General features: G+C 41.7%; 2 protein-coding genes and 2 long non-coding RNA genes across 8 annotated transcripts in view; 3 read left to right on the plus strand and 1 right to left on the minus strand.

Moving 5' to 3' along the window:
• ZFYVE1 (zinc finger FYVE-type containing 1) overlaps positions 1 to 3,117 on the plus strand; it is a 28,715-nt gene extending 25,598 nt beyond the window's left edge. For all 3 annotated transcript variants that reach the window (XM_083507329.1, XM_083507328.1, XM_083507327.1), the window contains 2 exons: positions 374 to 487; positions 987 to 3,117. In XM_083507329.1, the coding sequence (XP_083363455.1) occupies positions 374 to 487; positions 987 to 1,219 (347 nt within the window). In that variant the 3' untranslated portion in view covers positions 1,220 to 3,117. The remainder of the gene's footprint in view (positions 1 to 373; positions 488 to 986) is intronic.
• Positions 3,118 to 4,675: 1,558 nt separating this feature from the next.
• On the plus strand, positions 4,676 to 5,835 carry LOC310710300. The gene is made up of 2 exons (XR_014527927.1): positions 4,676 to 5,677; positions 5,710 to 5,835. It is a non-coding gene; the product is annotated as an uncharacterized lncRNA (long non-coding RNA).
• Positions 5,234 to 21,865, minus strand: DCAF4 (DDB1 and CUL4 associated factor 4). Of its 3 annotated transcripts, XR_014527447.1 has the most exons (15): positions 21,549 to 21,702; positions 20,143 to 20,295; positions 18,668 to 18,756; positions 15,957 to 16,114; positions 15,316 to 15,398; positions 13,802 to 13,904; positions 13,349 to 13,492; positions 12,538 to 12,587; positions 11,200 to 11,279; positions 10,413 to 10,508; positions 10,240 to 10,337; positions 9,701 to 9,877; positions 9,466 to 9,580; positions 7,346 to 8,792; positions 5,234 to 7,304 (listed from the first exon to the last, which is right to left on the minus strand). XR_014527447.1 is itself a non-coding variant. In XM_083508665.1 (14 exons), exons 2-14 carry the CDS (start codon positions 20,250 to 20,252, stop codon positions 8,542 to 8,544), a joined length of 1,554 nt encoding a protein of 517 aa, XP_083364791.1. In that variant the 5' UTR covers positions 20,253 to 20,295; positions 21,726 to 21,865; the 3' UTR covers positions 5,234 to 8,541. The 3 variants fall into 3 exon arrangements, 2 of the variants coding, with proteins under 2 accessions (XP_083364791.1, XP_083364790.1); XM_083508665.1 differs by lacking the exon at positions 21,549 to 21,702 and adding an exon at positions 21,726 to 21,865 and having other exon boundaries at positions 5,234 to 8,792; XM_083508664.1 differs by having other exon boundaries at positions 5,234 to 8,792.
• On the plus strand, positions 16,935 to 20,640 carry LOC310710454. Its single transcript, XR_014528071.1, has 2 exons — positions 16,935 to 18,855; positions 19,114 to 20,640. It is a non-coding gene; the product is annotated as an uncharacterized lncRNA (long non-coding RNA).
• Positions 21,866 to 22,657: the final 792 nt, after the last annotated feature.

The raw sequence follows: 22,657 nt of genomic DNA on the forward strand, positions 1-22,657 counted from the left end.
CACTGATAGGGTAGTGAAGCACAATAGTTTAACTCACACTATTGTGAGGATATGGCCCTGCTTTGTGCCTTGCCCACTTGGCAGTAGCTGAAAGTAAAGGTAACAAGAAAGGCAAATTGTGAGCTTTCATCTCTTCTTACTCATGGATTCTGCCCACAAAACAGTTTTTGGTGGTATCGTCCTGAGGAGGTGAAGATCTCAGTATGGAAGATCTATGGATTTCAGTTATTGTCCCTTACAATGTTAGGGACCAACCACTGACTGCAGCTGGCTGCTACTTCTGGGGGAACGTCAATTTTAATTCTAAATAGAACAGCTGTGTCTTAGGCTGGAGTTGTGCCTTTGTCTCTGAGCCCTAACCTCTGTCATGCAGATGTGCCTGAGGCTCCAACTGATGAGGAAGGGGGGACAGTGATTGCCAGGAAGGTTGGTGAAGCTGTGCAGAACACTCTTGGAGCTGTAGTGACTGCCATTGATATCCCGTTGGGTAAGTGTTATTGGTGCATTTAGAAACCTTTTAGCTTCTCAGTTCATTGGGTATGTATAGAATTGGAGGCTTTTCTTTCCCCCTCAGCAAGTAGCATTTAGTGAAATAAAAGAAGTCCAGTGAAGCAGAAGACCAGGGCTCTCCAGGTGGCAGGTGTGGGGAATCTGCACAGGTACTGCCATCCTTCCCTCTCCCCCACCAAGTTAATGCTAAGATGCAGAGCTTTGCAATAGGTTGTTTTATTCTCTAAACCTGGTTCCCATACATAAGGTTGCACCCAAAAGCGCAAGCAGGGAAAACAGAAATCTTGGGCTTATCGACAACTTGTTCACTAATCCTTTATAAGCCACAGCCTGAGAATTACTTGAACCATCCTATAGATTAGTCTTAATCCTTCATTAAGGGCAGCAAAAGCAGAGGTGGGTTTTGTACAGTCCCTCCTCTTTATGGATAACAAACAGAAATGGTATTGTGGGTTTCCCCCCCTAACTCTCTGTAGGTCTTGTGAAGGATGCTGCCAGACCTGCCTACTGGGTGCCCGACCATGAAATCTTACACTGCCACAGTTGCCAGAAGGAATTCAATATCAAGCTGTCGAAGCACCACTGCCGTGCCTGTGGCCAGGGTTTCTGTGACGAGTGCTCTCTGGAGCGCAGAGCTGTCCCTTCCCGTGGCTGGGATCATCCTGTCAGAGTCTGCTTTAATTGCAATAAAAAGCCTGGTGACCTTTAACCCTACCTACCTTTCTGGGTCCTCCGTAACACCTTAGCTTCTCAGGGTTAGATAAAACAGAAGTCACCCTTTTTAACCTTTTACAGCCAGAGTGCATGCTCCTGATCTCTGGCCCTTTTTCCCCATGTGTGGATTTCTATAGGATTGCTGAACAGCTAGTTTTAACAAGTTCTGCAGGACTTGGCCAATTTGGGATGTATGGAGAAGCTTGCAGTAAAATGAGGAATCCAAAAATCCAGTGTATTATATACCAGTTTAAAGTATGTATCTCTATATCTATATTATTGAGTATGCTAAGAATGCAGCTGGCTGATGAAGCATTGATGATTTACAATTAAAACAAGCAAAGGTAAATAGAACCGTTTTCTGAAATGTAATGGGGGTCAAGCATACAGCTTCTTGAGTGCCTTGGAATTCTTTTGTGTGAAGCATTTTGCTGTTTGTTTACAGCGTCTTAGACTTACAAAGGCTTTGGTTCTATACACCTTGAGCTAACCGATGTTCATACTCCCTGTTTCGAGCAGTGAGTCCTAAGCTTTTGGGTCTGACCCTTTGGAACTCCCATCACCCATATTTATTTTACCCCGATGGCTTTTGTTCTGTTTATAGGGCCTTGTCATCCAGAGCTAAGGAGTTTCCTCATGGCTGAAAACAGCCGGAGAAATGAGGAAGCTGCTCTGTACGGGTCCTGATAAAAATATGTGCTGCTGCAGAAAGGATGGTAATCTTAGAAGGGCCATGCGCTAAAGGCAGTGGAAGTATGGGAGGAATCAAACAATGTAACACAAAACTTAAAGCTGGTCTTTTAACAGCTATTTCAGCTTCACTTTGGGCTGATGAGGCCTTATTTCTCTTGTTCACATTCCTCTATGCTTGGTTTTCCTTGTTGATGGACTCTTCCCCGCCCCCCCCCATCAAAAATCTTCAGGCTAAGAGCAAAGGTAAGTACTAGGCAAGACCCACAAACCTGCAGTGTAGTGTTTGCTTAGCATCTTAGTCACTTGTCTTCTGTAAATGGTCCCAAGTATAGATTCTTAGCAGTATCTATGTGAACCACCCTTAAAGCACTCATATAAACCAACTTGGAAAACAGTGATGTACTTCTGATGACATTGGGGGATTGTCTTTTTGGAGGGAGAAAACCCTGCATTGAACCACTTTGAGACACCGATCAAACCACTGAGTAAAATTATCGCATTAGACTTTGATGTGGATCTCTGCTTCCATGACAAGAGACCTTCAGAAACCCAATCAGTTTGAAGAATGAATCCCCTTCTCCTTTTTACTCCTGAGAATGGCACATTCCCATGGCAGAGATTTGTCGTCACTCATAACAGCTGGAGTTTGGCATGATAGTCAGGCACAATACCCTGGCACTGTTGTTTCTCCCACTTATTAAAATATAACCTTGTATACCTTGATGACTGACCCCTATTTTAGAACTGTAATATGAAATTAAGTGCTATAAAGGACTATCCCTTCTGAACAAGTGTGCTGATTTCTTCTGTATATCTACCTAATCTTGCTGTGTCTTGGGAAGGGAGAGACAGTTTCCGGCTTGCATGCCAAAATGGAACTGGATTATGTAGTAGTACATTCCTGCTGTCTAAACTCTACAGGGATTAATATGTGTTTTGTAACTAGAAGCTGATAGGTTTGGGGTTTTTTTCTTCAAGGGATAGAAGTGGGAGAAGTTATCTTGTAGTGATTTTTCAACCTAGGTAACTGCACTTTGAAGTGTTTTATTTTTGACTCTGTGGTGGAAAATACAAGTGAAACCTGTTGTGTAGTCCATGCCCTCTGTATGTTCTCCATGCATGTAGGTATTCTACCATGTTATTGCACACCCAGAGACCACCCTTGGCATTCCTTGTATAAAATCTTCACTTGTAAGCTTCTGTTTCGTTGACTTGTCTGGGTTTTGTTGTTACCACAGAACAGCCTCATTCTCTTAAAGCCAGCTATTGCATTTCTACAGTGCGTGCCATGGTGGGTTCAGTGTATCTGAGGGATAACAGAAAGCCTGTTAGCACAATCTCCCTCACTCTCCTGGCCCTCCCCTCTCCCCTTAAGTCACTTAGCTGTTCTAGAAAGTGGAGAAAGCTTATAAGTGGCCATGCTCTTAAGAACTGGCTCAGTTTCCACAAAGTAGAAATAACGTGCCATAATTTTTAGAAGATGGGGAAGTTGAACCTGTAATTTTGCTTGGCCCTGCAATACTCAGTATTATATTGGAAACAAGAGGGAGGTTTATGCTTCCAAGAGCAACTGGTTGCTTTCCCTTAGTTTCAAAATCATACCCAAGTAAAAGATTGGAATCTCCAGATACAAAAGGACTCAAGGCATCAAATAATTAGGGTGCCTTTTTTTTCTAGACAAGCTAGGTATCTGAATGACTACAACCCCTCAGATAAAAAATTAGCTGTATCAGTAGCAAACCAAACAAATCTAGAAAATTTCTAGCAAGAAACAAGACTTCAAACTACTGGGGCTCTCTGTGAGAAATACTATTGGTGGGATTCTGCTAACCTGCCACTGCTGTGGAAGCCCAGCACAAGGACTTTCAGAGTTTAGCGTTTACCTGCACCTAAGACATAAGGAGTGTCTGCTGGTTCAGGCCAAGGTCTAGTATCCTTTCCCCAATAGGGAGGGCCTGTCCACCCATTACCCTGAGGCAGTCACCATGGACAGCAGATCCGGAAAGGAAGGTGAAGGGATCCTTGTGAACCTTTGCCGCTCCTTTGTCTGTAAATATGTGCTGCTGCTGTCATACCAGTCGCCCCCTGAGGGGGAACGGTCCCTCTGGTACCTCAGAACAGGAGCTCTGAAGAAGCTCTGAAGGCCTAGAAGCACGTCACCCGCTGCCTCCTGAGTTTGTCATCTGTGGCTGCTGCCTGGAAACAGCAAGGCCACTGCTGTCGCCATCTGCTCCTCTCCAACCTCCTTTCCCCCTCCTCATCACCTTCAGCACGCTGAAGTGTCCCTGAGCCACCTCTGGTTGCCTCAAGTGGTGGCAAAGGTGGGGGACGTGCACCATTTTATGTTTTGCCTCAAGTGATTAAAAAGCCTGGGGCTGGCATTGCTGCATGTGTAAGTACTTTTTTTATATATATAAAAAATACATTTCTGAGGTATTTTTCCAGCCAAAGCCAGACCACCTCAAGTGAGCCATTGGAGCAGTTGTTTTGAATCAGTGTGCTGTGGCACCCTAGGGTGCCTTGAATGATGGTCGGGGTGCTGCGGGCAACACTGGCCTTTGTCCCTCTTTCCTTCCTTCCCTCCTCTGATGCCCTCTTGCGTCTCTGCCTCCCAAAGGCATGCATAGCTGTTTGTTGCAGAACCCCTGGCTACAAGCTCAGCAGGTGAATGTTGCCTCTGGGGCTGGCCAGGCGGTGCTTCCCAGGCCCTTGTGGGGCAGTGTGAGGAGGCACCTGTCTTTGGGGCAGGGGCGGCAGCTGCGGCTGCCCAGAGGACTCCCGAGGAAAGGGGGCTGAGGGAACACTCCACAAGGGAGGGTGTTCAAAAAGGGGTGAGGGGCTGCCAGCTCTGCATGCAAGGGGTGACATAACTGGGCTCCACAAGAAAGAAGGTAGTTGGTCAAGGGAGCCATGGACTCAAAAGAGGTTGAAAACCTCTGCATTAGAGGGATATGCCTAAGGGAGCCTGGGGGAAATGGCATTCATCTTCCTTAAAAATTTTTTTTATGACAAATAAGCAAATGTACCAGGCTAACATAACTATGAATGTCCAAATTAAGTTTAGTGTGCACAAAGTCAATAAAAGGCAAGATATCTGAAAAGCCTTCTCTCCTTCCCTTTCCACCTTGCTGCTTCCCATCTCCTAACTGGGATTTTATCCGTAAGAAGGGCTTATATGCCAAAAATATCAACCTTTGCCATGGACTTTAGTTACACCCTTTTCATAATCTGTTGACAAAAAGAGATGTGTGTATTGGTGCTAAATTAGTACAGCTAGGAGTAACTAGCACAAAAAATACAAATAAAAATTAGCAGATTTTTCAAACATATATACATAATTTTATTTGTATGGCACCTTTCCATAGTTGAAACTATGCTCATGGCAGCTTACAAAATGAAAAATACATAATTATAACGTAAAAAGTAGTCATAAACAATAAAACATCAAAAAGTACACAACCACATTAAAAAAAAATCCATATAAATCATAACACCAACATAAAAATACAAAAAAAAGTAACAGCAACAACCCCCCACCTGGAAGACTCAGTCAGTCGAGCCCCAAAGTCTGTTCAGCGGCCTCAGCTTTTGTAGCTGAAGTCAGTCCGGGCCCAGGTCGTCCCAGGCCAAGTGGGAAAAGGCTTGCAGGGCAGGGAACAGCTCTCCCAGGACTCACAGCCAGGATGGGAATTTAAATGGGAAGCCAAAAGTAGGTGTCTGCTCACAAAGGAATTGTCATAAGATAATACAAATTACTGAAGTGTCTTTGGCTTGCCATTATAAAGAAAGTAGGAAAAGGTGATACACCCCTGCCAAACTGAAGTTTAAATCCCACATAGGTTTTGTATAAAATGAAATAAATATTCTTCACCCACCATACCATAAAGAGCCCCCCATAATGGGATTTTCCTGGTTTACGTATTCTACAAGGCGCAGTGCATGGTTCACCCAGCACACAGGTGTGTTTCTCAGTCTGGGATCCGGCTGTAGTAAGATGAAGTAACCATGCCAAAACATACCAAAAAAAGTTACAAAATTAAAGGCTTCGAGTCAACTATTCCATGACAAAGTTATCATTCGTTTCCAACGTGGCAGCTGGCGAATGGAAAGATAGGCTTAGATACTGGTTTCAAAAATGAAGCATTCCTTCTTTTGTTTACAATGAAGTATTTGAATTCAGCCTTCACTATATATTATTTCAATGTAAAGATTCAATGTATAATAAGAGAATTATTAAAGTCTGTTTTAGATTCAGTAAAAACAATCATATTTCCCACAAGCCTACTGTTCCCCTTCTGAAAAAGGTAACTGCAAGTCTTCCATTAATTGATTTATGGTGACACGTTTATGATTTCTCTCCATGAAAGCACTGGGAAGGTCACCCAGAGAGTCTTCACTGTTGTGTCTTATCAGGATAGGGTTGCATTCCTCTCAAGGGGCAAGAATACAGTTTGGTGGTTCTCTTGGACTCTGTAAGAGCCAGTGGCTAGGAGTGCCTGCTACCAGCTTAGGATTCAAGCTGAAGCAGAAACCTATCTGGAGAGGTTCACGGGCCAAAACAACAGGCCAACCACAAGAACTGGCCAAAGCTTCTTTTAAAAAGCAGATACCTGTCACCACCTCTAAGCAAAGCACTCCTGGTCATTCCCTGATCCCTCAGAATTACTAGGCAGTAGCAGGTGTGCTTTGCTGGAAATATTGCAGGAAGTTAAGATGCACAGGCTTCCGCCACCTGCTGCACTCTCTTCCTTTCCAATCCTATAAAGTATTTTTATTTATTCATTCTACGTATTTCACTTTTCCTTTAAGGAGCGCAAGGTTTCTCCCACCCTCTAATCTTTGTCACAGGTTTGCGAGGCAGGTTAGATTAAGACAGTGACTGGCCCAGGGCAGGATTTCAACCCTGGCTACCCAGGACCTAGTCTACATGGGGTGTGGAGGCAGAAAGGAATAGCAAGCGCCAAGGAATCCCAATTAATAATAATAAAAGAAGAAGAAGGAATGGCGAGGGAACTTGGTGCACACTAAAGGGATGTCTGGGAGAGTCACATTCAGAACCTCCAGTCCAAAATATTTAATTTATTCCTACTCGTCAAAAAAGCCTACAGTGTCTTAAAATATTTTGAACATGGAACAGACTCTCGGTTATGCTTATGAACAAAGTCACAGGTTATACAGTTCATTCAAAAGCATCATATTCCAGATTCTCCTTCTCCAGGGGATTGAGGTGGTGGTTGCCTGTAGTATGAAATTACAGTTTTGACAACTGAGTAGTATCTTAAGGATTCAATGACCCACTTAAATGAAAATTGTTCCCTGCAATGAAACAGCCCAGCAGATCAGTCTTGTGCTGATCCTCATTGGTAAGGAAGGTTTTCACTTTACGTCTAGGAATAAGTGCCTTATATTGTTTTTGAATGCTAACTACAATATGTCATTAAGTCCCATTTGCCACTCCAGTGGAAAAGTTAACTCAATGAGTATACTCAAATCCACACCCCTGGGGGACCTTCAAATCAAATATATCTGCAAGCCATAAACACCTGTCATATCCTGTTCCAAACGCTCATTAAAACCATAGATGAGAACACCCAGAACTGCTTTCTTTCTGGAGCCTTTGAAAATGACGCTTAACAGTTATCTCAGCAAAAGCTGTGCTGATATTTCCAAAACTGTCTTCCAAGCCCCCAAAGGTGGGCAAGAGAGTCTCAATTTCTGTTCTGGTGTGGCGGCAGCCCTCTTTGGCAGCCGTCTCTCACTCTTTACCCATTTTAGAATTGCAAGCTGCTATTGTGGATTAGGTGTCATCAGACATGCTGGTATCTGAGCTCCAAGTAAAATAATTAAATTCCTCCTTCAGCTGCTGTTGTCTTAAAAACCATACCACTTTTCCAGAGACTTTGCAAAAACATTTGTTATTGTGCTGGAATGGATCTGCAGTTTCAAATCCACCATCCACTAAGAACTTCAGTCTCCCTTCATTTTTTAAGAAACATTTTCATAGTGGAATGATGAAGACGCAGAATCTCTAAAAACAGCAGCAGCAACAAATAACAAACTTTCGCTTAAATTCTTAAACATTTTGAGTTTAACACAAAAATCTTATCTAGATTTCAGTAAGCAAAGTTGCCAAAGAACAGTCAAAATAAAATATAAATCCACTTATTTTAAAAAAAACGTAAAATGGTGTGCTGAACAGGTCAGGTTTAGCATAAATCTGCATGCACTTGTTTCCTATCCATCAAAGTAGAAACATACTTTGGGAAGTAAGTATTTGTTGTGCTTGATTTATGTCACTTGAAATATCTCTTAGATAATTCTAGTTCTTGGGACGTTGGGAACACGAGCAGACCCACCTGAAAATACTGAATTTTTTATTCTATGAGCTTCAACATCTGATGCTGACAATATGCAATAAAAATCAAAGAACTGTGTTTGAAAATAGCAAAAGCAACTAACTGCTCCCATAACCAGTTGACTTTATTCACAATATTCTGAAAAAATGAAAACCGAGGAGAAAAGTGTTCACGAAATAAGAAAATAAAGAATGTTAAAGGGAAGAACCACAGCCCATCTCCGTACACCAATATGCAGGGCAGACAGCCTCCACATTTTTGTTCTCCATCACTGAGGTGAAGTGGAATTGTCCGCTTCTTTGGCAGGCAGGCAATATGGATCGTCTGTTTTATAGGAGAAATAATGGAGATCCTGCTTGACAGCCATAAGCAAGCCGGGAACCCCTCGGGAGCCTCCAAGGTGTGATGAAAACTCCACACTTGGGATGGAGTCAGTGGAAAATGGATGTGGAGAAGGGATAGTCCGTAGCAAATGAGCGTCTTGGAGACTCCAAATTCGTGTATAACAATCCTGACCCACTGAGGAAGGAAAAAACAAAAATTCTAGCACCGAACAGCCCACTGCGTCCATTTGTTGAAATACTTGTTACATTTACATTTACATCTCCCTGTCTCCTCAGTCATGCGAGGCTGCTTGCTGCAGCTGCAAGAGTTATGCCAGGAGGATGGGACTGATTGTGGATTTATGGAGATGGTGGCCAACAACACCAGAGGCCAAGGATAAAGCTCAGCCATTTGTGGAGAGTAAAACACAAGCCCAGGAAATACATATGTAGAAGAAAGCGCAAATGAATCTCCCAAAGAGGAGAAATTTTCTGAAAATTTGGGTCAGCAGACTAAACACATTTTGTGGAGTCCTGGGCATGTTTCCTGTCAGCTATTAAGATTTCTTCACAATTCAAATGCAGGACAGCATTATTTTCTATTTATAGGTTATATAAGTCCGTCTGAAACACTGGGCAGCTGCTGCCAGCCAGTGTGGACAACACTAAGGCAGATGGACCAATATTTTGACTTGGTACAGTTACTGTGAGTGAAATGCACTGGATCCAGTGGCTGAATAACGATGGAAAAACTCTCACTACCCTAGAGATATATAAAACATTTGTCAAAAACAACTGCAGACAGCTTTGTCTCAACAGCCTTTTTTTTTTTAGGCAAACTCCATTTTGTGCATGACCATGTGCCTTACCTGCTGTAAGAAGCCCTTCTTCCTCATTGACATGCAAAGGCAGAATGCTGTGTTCATTGTGATGACCGTGATATTCTTTCACACATTTTAGTTTTCTCAGATCCCAGAGTTTTATCTGTAAATGGACAGAGTAAGAGAACAAACACATCACTTAAAGGAAAACCCTCGGAATGCTTAGGCAAGGCAGTAAAAACAGTATTCATGGAATATTTCGTGAAACAAACTGGATCTCTACCCGGCCTGCCATGTCTGCAGCCAAGAGGTACTGCTCATCCTTCAGAAGATTCACAGATGTGACTGCCGAGTCATGAAACAGACGGAGGCTTTTCAACCCTTGCCCTGTATTCATGGGGCGGCGGATATCAATGCTGAAAATCTCCCCTGAACGGCAGCCATTATACAGCACTGGAGCCTATAAAAGCCAAAGAACAAATTCAGTGGATTTCAACACTGCCTTACTACTTGTACCCAATCCCTCCTTCTTGGGTAGCGAGGGGTTGCGTACCTGGGCTGTTCCCCCACCTCCATTTTATCCAAGCAACAACCATCTGAAATAAGCTACGTGATACCAACCAAAGAAAACCAGGCAAATTCAGTGACTAGGAACTGAACCCATGTTTTCTCCACCAAAGCTCAGTGCTCTATCCACTACTCTATAGTACAACTTTACTGTATCCTCAAAGCTTGTTAAAGTTGAGTGGTGACAACATTAACCACAGAAATTCAGGGCTATCATTGCCTGGGTCTGCTTGTTGCACAAAAAGTCTCTCCTACCTGGGTGGCAAACTGCTGTGCGAGAGCATCACTGCTGATAGAAAATATCTGACGGTGACCGGTCACTGCATTGGTCACATGGACTTGTTGACTTAAACCTAAGATGAAACAAAATGTCAGCACCAGACAAGTAATTAGCTCCATAATGATAGTGGTAAAGTATTGCACCTTACCTGTGCTAAAGTAATTATCAGCCTGAGGATTCAGACACCAAGCACAGGACCAGGCTGTGGAGATCTTGAAGCTGCACAACATTCCAGGCTGGTCTCCTAAAAAGAAAAAGGAAGAAGCCATTAGGAAAGCATCCTCAACACCAGGTTTGTCTCCCAAAAACGGTATAGGGTACCTATCTTTTATTATTCACGCCACTGTATCTTCAAAACATTCAAATGCAAAAAAACACTTGAAGAGCTTCTGCTGCATTGAACTGCTTAACTGATGACCCAATGCCTGCTTTGCATGCCTGCCAGGGAGCAAGGCCATAATCCACTTAGACCAAAGCAGTCTCATTCACTTTAGTCAAACTGCTTTGAGGAAGAAGAAGAGGAGGAGTTTGGATTTGATATCCCGCCTTTCACTCCCTTTAAGGAGTCTCAAAGCGGCTAACATTCTCTTTTCCCTTATGATGAATAAACTGCACGATGCATCCCTAAATCCCATCTTTTATAAGTATGCCCTCTACCCAAAGCATATGCTTGCCTCTTTCAGTGGCTGAACATTAGCAACGTGCTTCGGACATAATTTAAAAAACCATGTTCAATAAAGAGAGCAAAACAGTTACCGACAGAAGGCTGACTAGTTACCTAAACTAAACCAACAAAAGCCAGAGGCCTGGGCATAAGGCAATGTCAGTGTTATTCTTATAACACTCAGAAAAATCATACTTGGGAACTGTAAAACTGGTATGTCTCATATAGGATCTCTGCATGCCTAAGACTTCACCCAACAGATATACACTACCTGCATTAGAGTTATTGAACAAAGATGCTGGAAGCAGGCTGGCACAGCCGAGAGTTTCTGCAATGCCCATGAGGCACAGCTTGATGGAGGTAGTTAAGGATATTAAAGAGACAATACAGACAGCTCTCACAGGAACAGAATGTGTCACTTTAAATCAGCCCAAGAGGTGGATCTGCCTCTGCCACAGTTGCACTAATAAATATTTCACTAGAAAACAGGAGATTTCAGAGCATTTCAAGATGTACTATATGCACTATCAAGAAAGCATCATAGATAAAAGTGTTAACTTACGGGGTTCCCAACCCCCATTTAAACCAATGTCTCCAATCTCTGCTCCCTACTTTTAGCATGGATACTAAGAATAAACAGAAGGAAAAAACAGATAAATGATGGAAGTCATGTTCCTCCTCTTTCTACCACAAAGCACAAAAACATTGCAGTAGCGTTACTTAATTTAAGTTCAAAGCCCCAGAACAGAAAACTGATTTTTCTAGAGTCATACTGAAGAGAACATGATTTTCATGTTTTTTGGGAGGGGTCTAAATGGTGCACATCCTCCATGTGTGCCTGGAGTTGTTCAGCAACCACCCGTTTAATCACCTTGCCCCAAAACAGAAGATTTGAGACTGGGTGATAGTTGGCCATACTGGCGAGGTCCAAAGATGTTTTTTAAGAAGCGGTTTAATAACTGCCACTTTCAGCGGGTCTGGGAAGGCTCCCTCAGAGAGGAAAGCATTCACCACCCCATGGAGCCCATCGCCCAGCCCGGCTCGCTTTTATGAGCCAGGATGGGCAAGGATCCAGGAGACATGTGGTTGGTTTCACTTGTCCAAGCAGCCTGTCCACATCCTCATTGGAATTGATCCCATGCAACATCACCAGACAGGACCCTAGCACTCTTCCACCCCAGCCTGGATCCCACCGTGGAGTCTACCTCTTTCTGAATCTGAGGGACTATCTGCAAAGAACTTTTCAAAATCATTGCAGGAGATTATTGGGGTCGTCACAAGGCCCTGATGGTGAAGGTGGTTCCGCTAGATTGTGAACCACTTGAAAAGAGTCTCCTGCTGCTGTTCTCTACAGATGCAATAGAGGCGGTGAAGAAGATCCTCTTCGCCGTCACTATCACCACTTGGTAGGCTCAACATTGAGCTCTAACCAGTGTTCGGTCTGACTCGGAATGAGTTTTCAGCCACCGGTGCTCTAGCAGTGTCAGCGATTGTTTCATCATCCTCATCTCCAGCAAAAACTACAGGGCCAGCCGGGCTTCATGCAATCAGAGAGGGTGCTTCGGAGCCAGACAGTCAATAGCATTTCATTTTTTTATAAGAAGGATATAACACATGGGAATCCGGATGACTTAGCGAGGCCCAACACACAGAATTCACCTTGAAAATAAAATAAAACAAACAAAAAACAGAAAATGCCTATTGGAACAAGGATATATGAATGCAGATAGATTAACTGAACAGGCTAGTGTTGAAAGTATAACCCTGCTCCCCCTGCCCCCTGAAAATGAATAGGAAGCTGAACGCAATCTAGTTAATAAATGAGAACCCATAGATTTCATACAGATTGGCACAGCTCTTTAACCAGGCCTTTTAAACAATTTATGGCCTTTTAAAAGTGTGTTTGTGTGGGATGTGTGTAATTATTTCTTTTTTTTAATGTTAGGCATTTTGTGTTTTTATACTGTGCACTACAATCTTTGGAAAAGGGTCTCATCCCTATGGTTATAAGGACTGATATTCCACCCTCCAAAAACTTGTTTAAGCAGAGATGAAACATGTTCCTAATGTCTGGTCTTGGTTTAGCAGTCTTGCAAGTGAATTCTGAAAAGAGCTTCCATATTCAAACCACATATGAGTTACAATAATCTAACCTGGAACACAGATAACTGTGGCTAGGCTCTCACACAAGAGCAGACCAGCGGCTTATCAAGTTCAACATCCCATGTCCCACAGCGGTCAAACCAGATGGCTATGGAAAGCCCATAAGCAGAACACAAGTAAATTGGTCCTCTCCAAGTGTTGTTCCCCAGCAACTGATATTCAGAAATCTACTTAAGTGCTCCACATTTCTGCTTGGTCTCAATAGTTAGGGTTAAAGAGAATAAATAAGTTCTAAACTTGAAAGGACAGAGCAGTACCTTGCGGTTTGTAAAATACAGGTTGTCGTACATTTCCACAGTAAGAGTATTCTTCCCCAAACCACTGAGGTTGACAATACCACATTTGCATCCTCCATGCTCGACATCATTCACAGTGAATATTCTTTCAGAGGCACTGTCTGCCTGCAAAAGCAAGGTGTGAATTGCTGAGGGGTTACTTTTCCCCCAAGGAGGGCTCTTCCACTAATGAAGAAAATCGCAAGCTCATCTCAAAATGTTACAGAAAGTTTATCAGTTGCCAAATGCCCCCCTGCCACCCACCCTGCCCCAAGATCCAGCTAGTAGCTGCCATTCTTCCAAATTTCTAAAGGTACCCATGGATGCACCTGGAAGAGATCCTTCTTGCTGCAAGATCACATTGCAACCTTAATACCAAGATAAATGACTGTCCTAACGTAAGTAAAAAAACAAAACAAAACCCCTCCAACTTACCATTATCAATTTAAAATTGTTGCTTCCACAAATAGAGGAATCTGGGGTCTCAATTTCCAATTTCCTTCTCTGCATGCAATTCACTTTTAATTCATGGATTGACCTACGTAAGAACGAGGAAAAGAGAACAACCAAGGAAACTGGCATTTAATGTCAACAAGCCAGTATCAGTGCTAATAATCAAGTGTTATTTTAGAGTGATCAGATAAATTAAGAGTGCTGTCCTGTGGCCCTGGAGATGGTGTAGCAGTGCTCATAGGACAGATCAGATCTAACCCTTCTACATAACAAACAGAACTGTGGGTCAGGGAGAACCAGTGTCGGAGCATCCTTCTCCAATGGCACCAGCTTCCTCTGACACCTTGGCCCAACATGATGCAGGGCCAAAAGGGTGAAGACATTTTAGGAAGCTGCTTGGGTCCAAAGCCCTCCTGGTTTCCTGATAACATTCCAAAACTCGGAGATTTACATACACTTCTGAACTTTATCTAAATGTATCCGGCCCCTTGTTTCCAACAGGAGGAAAAACCAAAGTATTTTTTAAAATATTTTACACATGGTCATGGAAGGACTGCACTCTGTACTCCCTTCTATTCTGCCAGTGGAGTCTGACAAGGCATTAATAGATGGGTGGTTAAAATGCCTTCATATTTCCCCACCAACTAGCCATAGGATTGGTACCTGAATGTTCCCAAACCTATCATTTCCAGTGCAGAGTCCAATAGTGGAGTTTTTTTTTTGGGGGGGGGGATAAATTGCAGTGTATTGCCTATCAACATCAGTGAAATTCCATAGATGATATCCAGCGTTCACCATACTCAAAGGAGACTTAAGCCTGCTGATTTGAATAGGTGGTTCCTCCCCTATCTACTTGCCAGATGGACCGATCGCCCCCTTCACTGCTCTGGGGGCTTCACCTCCACCTCCCCACCAGTCAATTTCAGGTGGCATACAGTGGTGGGAGGAGAGACGAGGGAAAGCCCCATCATGCAAGTGGAAGCCCTCGCATAGGGCTTTTGCTGATGGGGTTTGTAAGGTGAATCGCGCAAATGCATTTACAAGTGAGTTAGTTGGATATCACCCTCAGTGACAGCAGCAATTAGACTGTTTAGCTGAAATAAAATCTAGTCTAATAAAGGCTGCCCTTTGGGGGGAAGGACGGGATAAAAATGGAGTATAAGTAACTTATATACAAGAACTACACATTGTTTTTAAAGTACCATGAACAGAGAAAGATTACCATTTGATCAAAAAAATACTTTGATAACCATCTCTTCCACCAAATCAAGCAAAAGAGGTTTTAGGTAGGCTGCAAACCAAATAAATGTGAAAGGTATGTTGTAGATCCATCCTCCACATAATGTAGAATCTGATACAAATAAACCCATAAGCAACAATGTATATTCAGTAATTGGGCACCTTGTAGTCACTCTGGCCTGTTAGAGAAGTCCCCTTTTCCACAGAGCTTAAGAGAAAGAGCTTTGCAACATAAAAAGAATGTTAAATCATCTTACCTGCGATAGTTGATAGAGCTAGGCAAACCTAACTGCCTCTTGCGTAAAACGATTGAAGAGTTCAGCCCAGACCTGGACGCTTTCTGTTTAAAAATGGTGAAAGTGCACAATCATGTTCCTTGTGCTTAAAAAAATCATGGGCCGAATCCAACAAAACCATAAGCAGAACTATCACACAATGGAATTTCCCAACCTCCACATGTGTGCTTGAGTACACACAAACGCTGTCCTGCTCTGGAGGAATGGGGGAACTCCCAAAGCAGGTTTTTTTTTTTGGGGGGGGAGGACTTTCAGAAGGACAAAGGGTAGGAAGTTCCATTGCACCACTGGAAGTTGTTCATCCAATGACCTCATTGAATACAACTCCATGAACTCTTCATGTACAATTGTCACTCTTACATCGAGCAAGTGTGTGGACGTCACATAATCTTGTTCTATGCTTAATCAAATGACTAATGTAAGCTTTCAATTTATGAATTAAAGCTTGAACAATAAGATTTTCATACGTAAGAGAAACGTGTAAACTTAAATCAGAAACCAGAATCCGGCATAGAATTACGTACCCTTAAAGCAGCTGATGGCAATGACCTTACGCGTTAAGCGAACCTAATTTGAGAGAATAATTAAGTGCAACAGCTCACCTTCATGCATTTCTCTTCCTCCTCCAAGAGCTTTAGCCTTTGACTCTCCATCCTTCTCTGCTGAATACTCTCATTGGTGAGAGGGTTGCTGTTGTTATGCCCAGGAAGCAAGCGAAAGTAGCGGTTCCTTTCAGGATCGTAGTAAAATCCTGGTAATTCTTAAAAAGAAATCAAACACTGTTAGCAGAACCCTCTTCCATCCTCCCCATAACAAGGGGCATAACAAGGGACAAACATTTGTAGGACTTCATACAATTACTTTCTGTGGTAGGAAAAGCATCCACCATTGCAGTTTAACACAAGGAAGTAGTTGGTAGTTCTCTTACAAATAAATATAAAAACTCAGTGCCAAGGACAACTGTAGCTACTTACAGGGTGGATTTGATTTAAATCATGATTTAAATTACTAGCCAGTAAGACTTGATTTAAATAGAATGGATGCATCCATGAGGAACTAAAAAAGATGCTCAGGATATCTTTAGGGGGAAAACCCGAGTCATTCTTACTAAGTATAGTAGGAGATGAGATACCACAAGAAAGGAAAAAAATTACTCTTTTATGCAACTGCAGCAGCCAGGTTACTCCTTGCAAAGAACTGGAAAGGAAATTATATACCCACAAAAGAGGATTGGCTATATAAATTAACAGAATTTATAGAACTGGCAAAATTAACTGCGGCAATAAGATATCAAACACATCAGAAATTAAGGTCACAATGGTTATGGTTTGAAGAGTACATGAGCAAATACTGCTCTAAAGGTAACATGCTGGTATGTTTAGACTAAGCTCGTAAAGTTGTCTTTATAATATAATATAATATAATATAATATAATATAATAGTATACTAAAAGAAATAATGTAGTGATACATTATTTGCAATGTAAATAAGAACTTGAATGAAAAAATGACAAGCACTAGTGGAGGGAAGTCACAAAGGTGTATCCACCTATTTTATGTACTTCTTTCTTACCTTAATTGTTTTCTTTTGTTTTTCTTCTTATCCATTTTTCTTTTTGTTGTTATGTTATTATGGTTGTAAGTGTATGTGTATTAACATCTAATCAAATAAAATATATTTTTTTAAAAAAAGACTTGATTTAAATAATCTTTTTACAAAAAGACTCGTTCTTCCTGGTATAATCTTAATATTTACAACCAGATGAAGCTCTCATTTTTGGAATAACAAATTTTCAGAGTAGTTTTTACTGTTATAGCAAAAATTACTGATTTGGTTATACTATTAGAAATACATAAGTATGAAATTATTGTGAGATTTAATAATTTAACTATTTATATTTGGACAACTTTTCTGCTGTACTTTTTTGGAAGGAGAAAAATAACCACTTCCTTAATAACAATTTAAACAATTTATTTAACTAAAACAGTAACATTATAGCATATGCATCCATGTTTGTTAACTGATGTGGTTAAACAACGGACTTGCACAATTATTACACAAAGATCCCAAGACTTGCGGAGCTTTCTGCTCACGAGGTTGCACTTTCATTTTTACAGCTTCACACTTAGCTACTTGTGCAGATCTATTCCACTCCAAACAATCTATTCATTGGACCTCTTGGAACTCAGCATTTAAGAGGTATGGGATTGATTCTGTGCATGTAAATTTGGAAAGGAACAATGGGATTAATTTTTTTTCCTCAACTCTGTATGTTTATAACATTTTTCCTATGAAGAAAAGGCATGTTATATCTGCAGACACAAATTCACACTTCTGAGAACTGCAAAAACAAGCATCTGTGATAATACCTTCTTGTTAGAAAACTGCCCCAAATAATCTCTGGAAGAGCATGACATTGTGAATGGATTAATGAAATTCATTTACCAAAAAAATTAAACATTGCATATAAAGCCTCATGCTACATAATTAAAAGCAGATCCTTATTCGAAAACTATCTTTAGAAAGATTTTTCCTCCAAAAGCATTTTATTTTTAAAAATCATTTTTTTCTATTTTTTAAATCACTGATTTGTCTCCACCTTGGCTATTTACAATGAAAGCAGCAAATCAAAGTTACTGCATTCACCAACTGGAATAGAGACAGCATAGTCATTCTTTAAGATTACTTTAACTTTGCACATAACTTTTTTAGCACATTATACTCGCCGTCTCCAAAAGGCTTCAGGGAGGTTAACTCCTTTTACAATATGAACATGTATTATTGCTCTGGACAGATGTATCTGATTTCTATCTGACCAGATATGGCAGTCGTCCCCCACTCATCCCTGTTGACATTGCTAGAATGTGAGAATCTTTAAACCGCGTATTAACCCTATGAATTTAGTAATGGAATTATTTGTCAATCATGCAGGTTGATGCAGCAGGGCAGTTCTTATGTACAGAAATGAAGATGGAAACCTCACTCTCAGTTGCTGAAGTTGACAACATGTCTGGCAGATGCACCCTAAAGAAACCTGTATTAATAAAGATGGCATGGCAAGGCCTTGAAATACTCATTTATGTGAATTATGTTTGAAAAAAATGTTTATGTATTTATTGTTTGAAAAAAAGATTTGACTTCAAGAAAGCCGCTACTTTCCATTTGTCAATTTAACTTGTCAGTATTTTAAAACTGATTAAAATATTCCTTAGACACAGGCGGCAGGCACCCTTTGAAAAGTTGAGTGACAATACATGTCAAAGGTCTCAAAACTCATGAAAGCAGTGGGAACTTTCTTGGTAAAATTCCTTACCAGGTGGTGGCAAGTTCGAGAGTATTTCAGCTAATGCAGTGGAGGGAGATTCATCTTCGCCAGTGTCTGGGTGCAGTGGTGGTTCTTGTCTATAAGAAGGAGATACATAAGTAAGAAAGATTCCATAAAATATTTGGTGGGTTAAATATTAAACAAGTACAAATATCGAATTAACTATCAGTGAAAAGGTTAAGAGTAAAAAAATTCCTTCCAGTAGCACCTTAAAGACCAACTAAGTTAGTTCTTGGTATGAGCTTTCGTGTGCATGCACACTTCTTCAGATACATTGAAGAGTGCTACTGTGTGTATCTGAGTGTGTATCTGAAGAAGTGTGCATGCACACGAAAGCTCATATCAAGAACTAACTTAGTTGGTCTTTAAGGTGCTACTGGAAGGAATTTTTTTATTTTGACTATGGCAGACCAACACGGCTACCTATCTGTAAGGTTAAGAGTGAATAAAAAAGCAGGAAACTAATTTCAAGAAATGTCGTTACCCTGAGCAATATAAAGCCACCTACTCCAGTGTTCTATTGGGGAACTCAATTTTGTTGGGGGACGCTGAGGAAGAGAACGGAATAAGAAAAGGGAACATGTCCCCTGCTTTCTCTCTCTCTCTCTCTCCCGCTATTACATTTCTTTTCCCTCCCGCATTGGAAAAATGCCCCCCCTCTCAGTATAATACTCAAATTCCACCTCGTCCAATATGCCCCTGGATCTTTCACTTCCAAGTCCTCCTACAACACTGCTTACAATAACCAAATGTTAAGTCCCATGGTCTACTCTATCCCAATATAGGAATCAATTTTACTGTGTGTATGCAGTTTATAGACAGATTACCTAATCTCTACAGAGTTATCCAGAGCAACATACATACTTCAGATAATTTACTATTGACTCGGAGTGACGTCCACACAAACATTAGTTAGTTTGCTATCTGTTTTAATAGGGGCAATCAAAAAATTAGCCATTTTCATCTAAAAGGCATATATCACATATGAACCGTAAACAAAAAATTAACATAAAACCCTAAAGACCTTCTTAGATAATGCTTAAGGGCCAAAACGCTTCATTGTTTATATATTTATTTTATTTAAAAAATACTTGTATACTTCAAATTCATAAAAACAATGAAAGCGGTTTACAGCAATTATACGTACAAATTGAAATCACATAAAATTTAAAATTATAGAAAATATTTTAAATTGTCTGCATATTTATTATTACTTTTCTTAACTATCTGCATATTTATTTCTGTAAACCACTGTAGAAAGTGCATGAATGTTATGTTTCAGTTTTTCTGCTTCCTCCAATGGACACAGACACTGATGTTCTGCAGCACTGAGTTGCAAACTGAGTGCGGCAGGGCAACTATTGTGCCAATATTTAAGCGTGGACTTTCACTGTAAATATCCAAGACTCATCCATTCTATTTAAAGCATTAATCCTTAAAAATTTGAAAGTATCACCACCTACCCTAGCCTTGCTGAAGAAGTCCAGCGGTGGCGTATCCTCCAAGTCTGATTGGGACCTGGCCTTCGATTGTCTCGCCAGCAGATTCTGCCTCGCCAACAGTTTCGTTTCATTCTGTGCACTGTACAGCACAACTTTCAGCAGTTTTGAAGAGCTCTACACAAATAACACCTCAATTCAGCTGCTTTAAATTCTGTGTTCACGGCCACATCATACACCCCGAAAGCACATCGCTTCCCCCAAAGAATCCTGGGAATGGTAGCGTGTTAAAGGCTGCTGAGAATTGTAGCTCCCCCAGGATTCTTTGGGGAAATTACTTCAAAAAGTAGTTTGTGATACAGTGGTACCTCTGGTTACGTACTTAATTCGTTCTGGAGGTCCGTTCTTAACCTGAAACTGTTCTTAACCTGAAGCACCACTTTAGCTAATGGGGCCTCCCGCCCCGCCGCACAATTTCTGTTCTCATCCTGAAGCACTGTACATACTGTACATACCACATGTGTTCTTCAACTTAAAAAACAAAAAATAAGGAAAGAAGTCCACCGGGCTAGCAGTAAAACCAGAGCTCCAGTAAAGCAACTCTCTGGATCCTAGCAGCTGCACAATAACATTCATCCAACTTACTCTCTGATTCATTTAAGACAGCACGTGAAACCCGTAACAAGCTTTCTGTTAGGATATAGGTATTGGCTATTCCTACTACTGGTTAGTTTTGTCTTAGTATTATTAGCCTTGTACTGCAATTGTGTTGTTAGGCCGACTTTAATGGAAACTGTTTTTATACCGGCTTTCATGGAAGTTGTTTATTTTTATACAAGCCAGACTATCTGAAGAAATGTGCATGCACCCGAAAGCTCATACCAATAACAAACTTAATTGGACTCCAAGGTGCTACTGGAAGTAATTTTTTTATTTTGTTTCGACTACAGCAGACCAACACGGCTACTACCTGTAACTATTATTTTTATGGTTGGATTAAGTCAAGGGTCTCTTTAAGAGGAAGAAAGGCTATCCAACCCAACAATTAAAATGAATTTTATTATTACAGTCACAGACCACTTCCGGCTCACTTACAAGATCAGAAAAATCATAAAACACAACAGGAATACATTGAATTGCAACTGGGTTTAACAGAGACCATTCAGATTTAGCAGCAGTTAAGAATATACATTAAATCTTGACCACTAAAATATAAGCTACAATTATCATAACCCAACCAAAATCTAACCCACAGCTAAAGTCAGAGGAGAAAACACAGCGAATTTGTGCCGAGGGGGCCGTAGCGGCCAACCGGGTGCCTGTGGGAAGTCCACAAAGTCGGCAGCACACGGCGACTCTGCCCTCCCCGCTTCAAGGAGTGAAGCAAAGACCCATAACTTCCCGCTCCCCCCCCCCGGACTCCATCCTACCAGCCTCAAGCAGCAGCCGTCAGCAGCCTCCTTCCTTCCAGCTCCGTTTCCCTCAAAACTCTGGAAGTGGTCAAGGAGTCGCTCCTACTCCTGCCTCTCCGCCTCCCAGCTTCTGCTCCTCCTCCTCCCAGCTCCTCCCTCTGCTAGCGACTACATGCGCGCGCACGCATATCCCACCTAATCTTTGATCTTCAAGGTTCCAGACACCAGACGTGGCAGGAAAAACTGCTCTCTGCCTCGCCCCCCTCCCCGCCGCCCGTTCACTCGGAAGCTTTAAACTACTTCGACTCAGCACTTCCTTCAGCTTCCCCCTTCACAACTGCTCTCTCATTGGTTCCCTTCCTCGTCCCGCCTCTCCGCCCGCCCGAGCCTTTCAATTGGTCGAATCGGGGTGCCGATCATATCCCGTTTTGTTTTCCTCGCCGGGAGAGAGAGAGAGAGAGATCCAGAGCGGCCGGACTGTGTATCTCCAATGTCTCTCCCCGCGTCCCCTCCGCCCAACCTCACTCGCGTGCGGTCCTCCTGCCTCGCTGATGGTCACGTGACTGTTTGGCAGCGGGGAAGGGGTTACTGTATTGTCCGTTCAGAAGAAGTAGGCGGGGCGCGGAGGATTCTCTGGCCACGCGACGAACCCGTGTGGGCGTGGCTTCGAGCAACTCGTAGAAACGGGTTGAGGAAACGGCGTCCCGCCGTCGAGAGAAGTTTTTGGTTTTGGTTTTACCTCAGAGATGCGCTGTTGCTCGCCCGGGAGGCGCGGGCATCGAGAGCTCAACTCTTTCTCTTGAAAGCCTAGTGTTAAGATAGAAATAGTACAATTAGGGAGAAGTAAATCCTTTTTTTAAAAAACGTTTTTATTTATACTTTTCAAGTTTATACATTTCATTAGTTTTACAATCAATTTAACATTTCAAAGTTTGACTTCTTTCCCCCCTCTTTCCCCCCTTTTTAAAAATACCTTCCAAATTCATTTAATTTGCTCATTTAATTATTTACTTTCAATATATACCCTTATGAAAGTGCAAATAAATCCTTGGGACTGCTAAGTAAATCCTAGGACAGCTAATGTATATATGAAATAGATCATAGAGCTGACTTCAGGGGAGTCTTGA

Source organism: Podarcis liolepis (assembly GCF_965112155.1).
Source record: "Podarcis liolepis genome assembly, chromosome: 1".
Taxonomy (NCBI): Eukaryota; Metazoa; Chordata; class Lepidosauria; order Squamata; family Lacertidae; genus Podarcis; species Podarcis liolepis.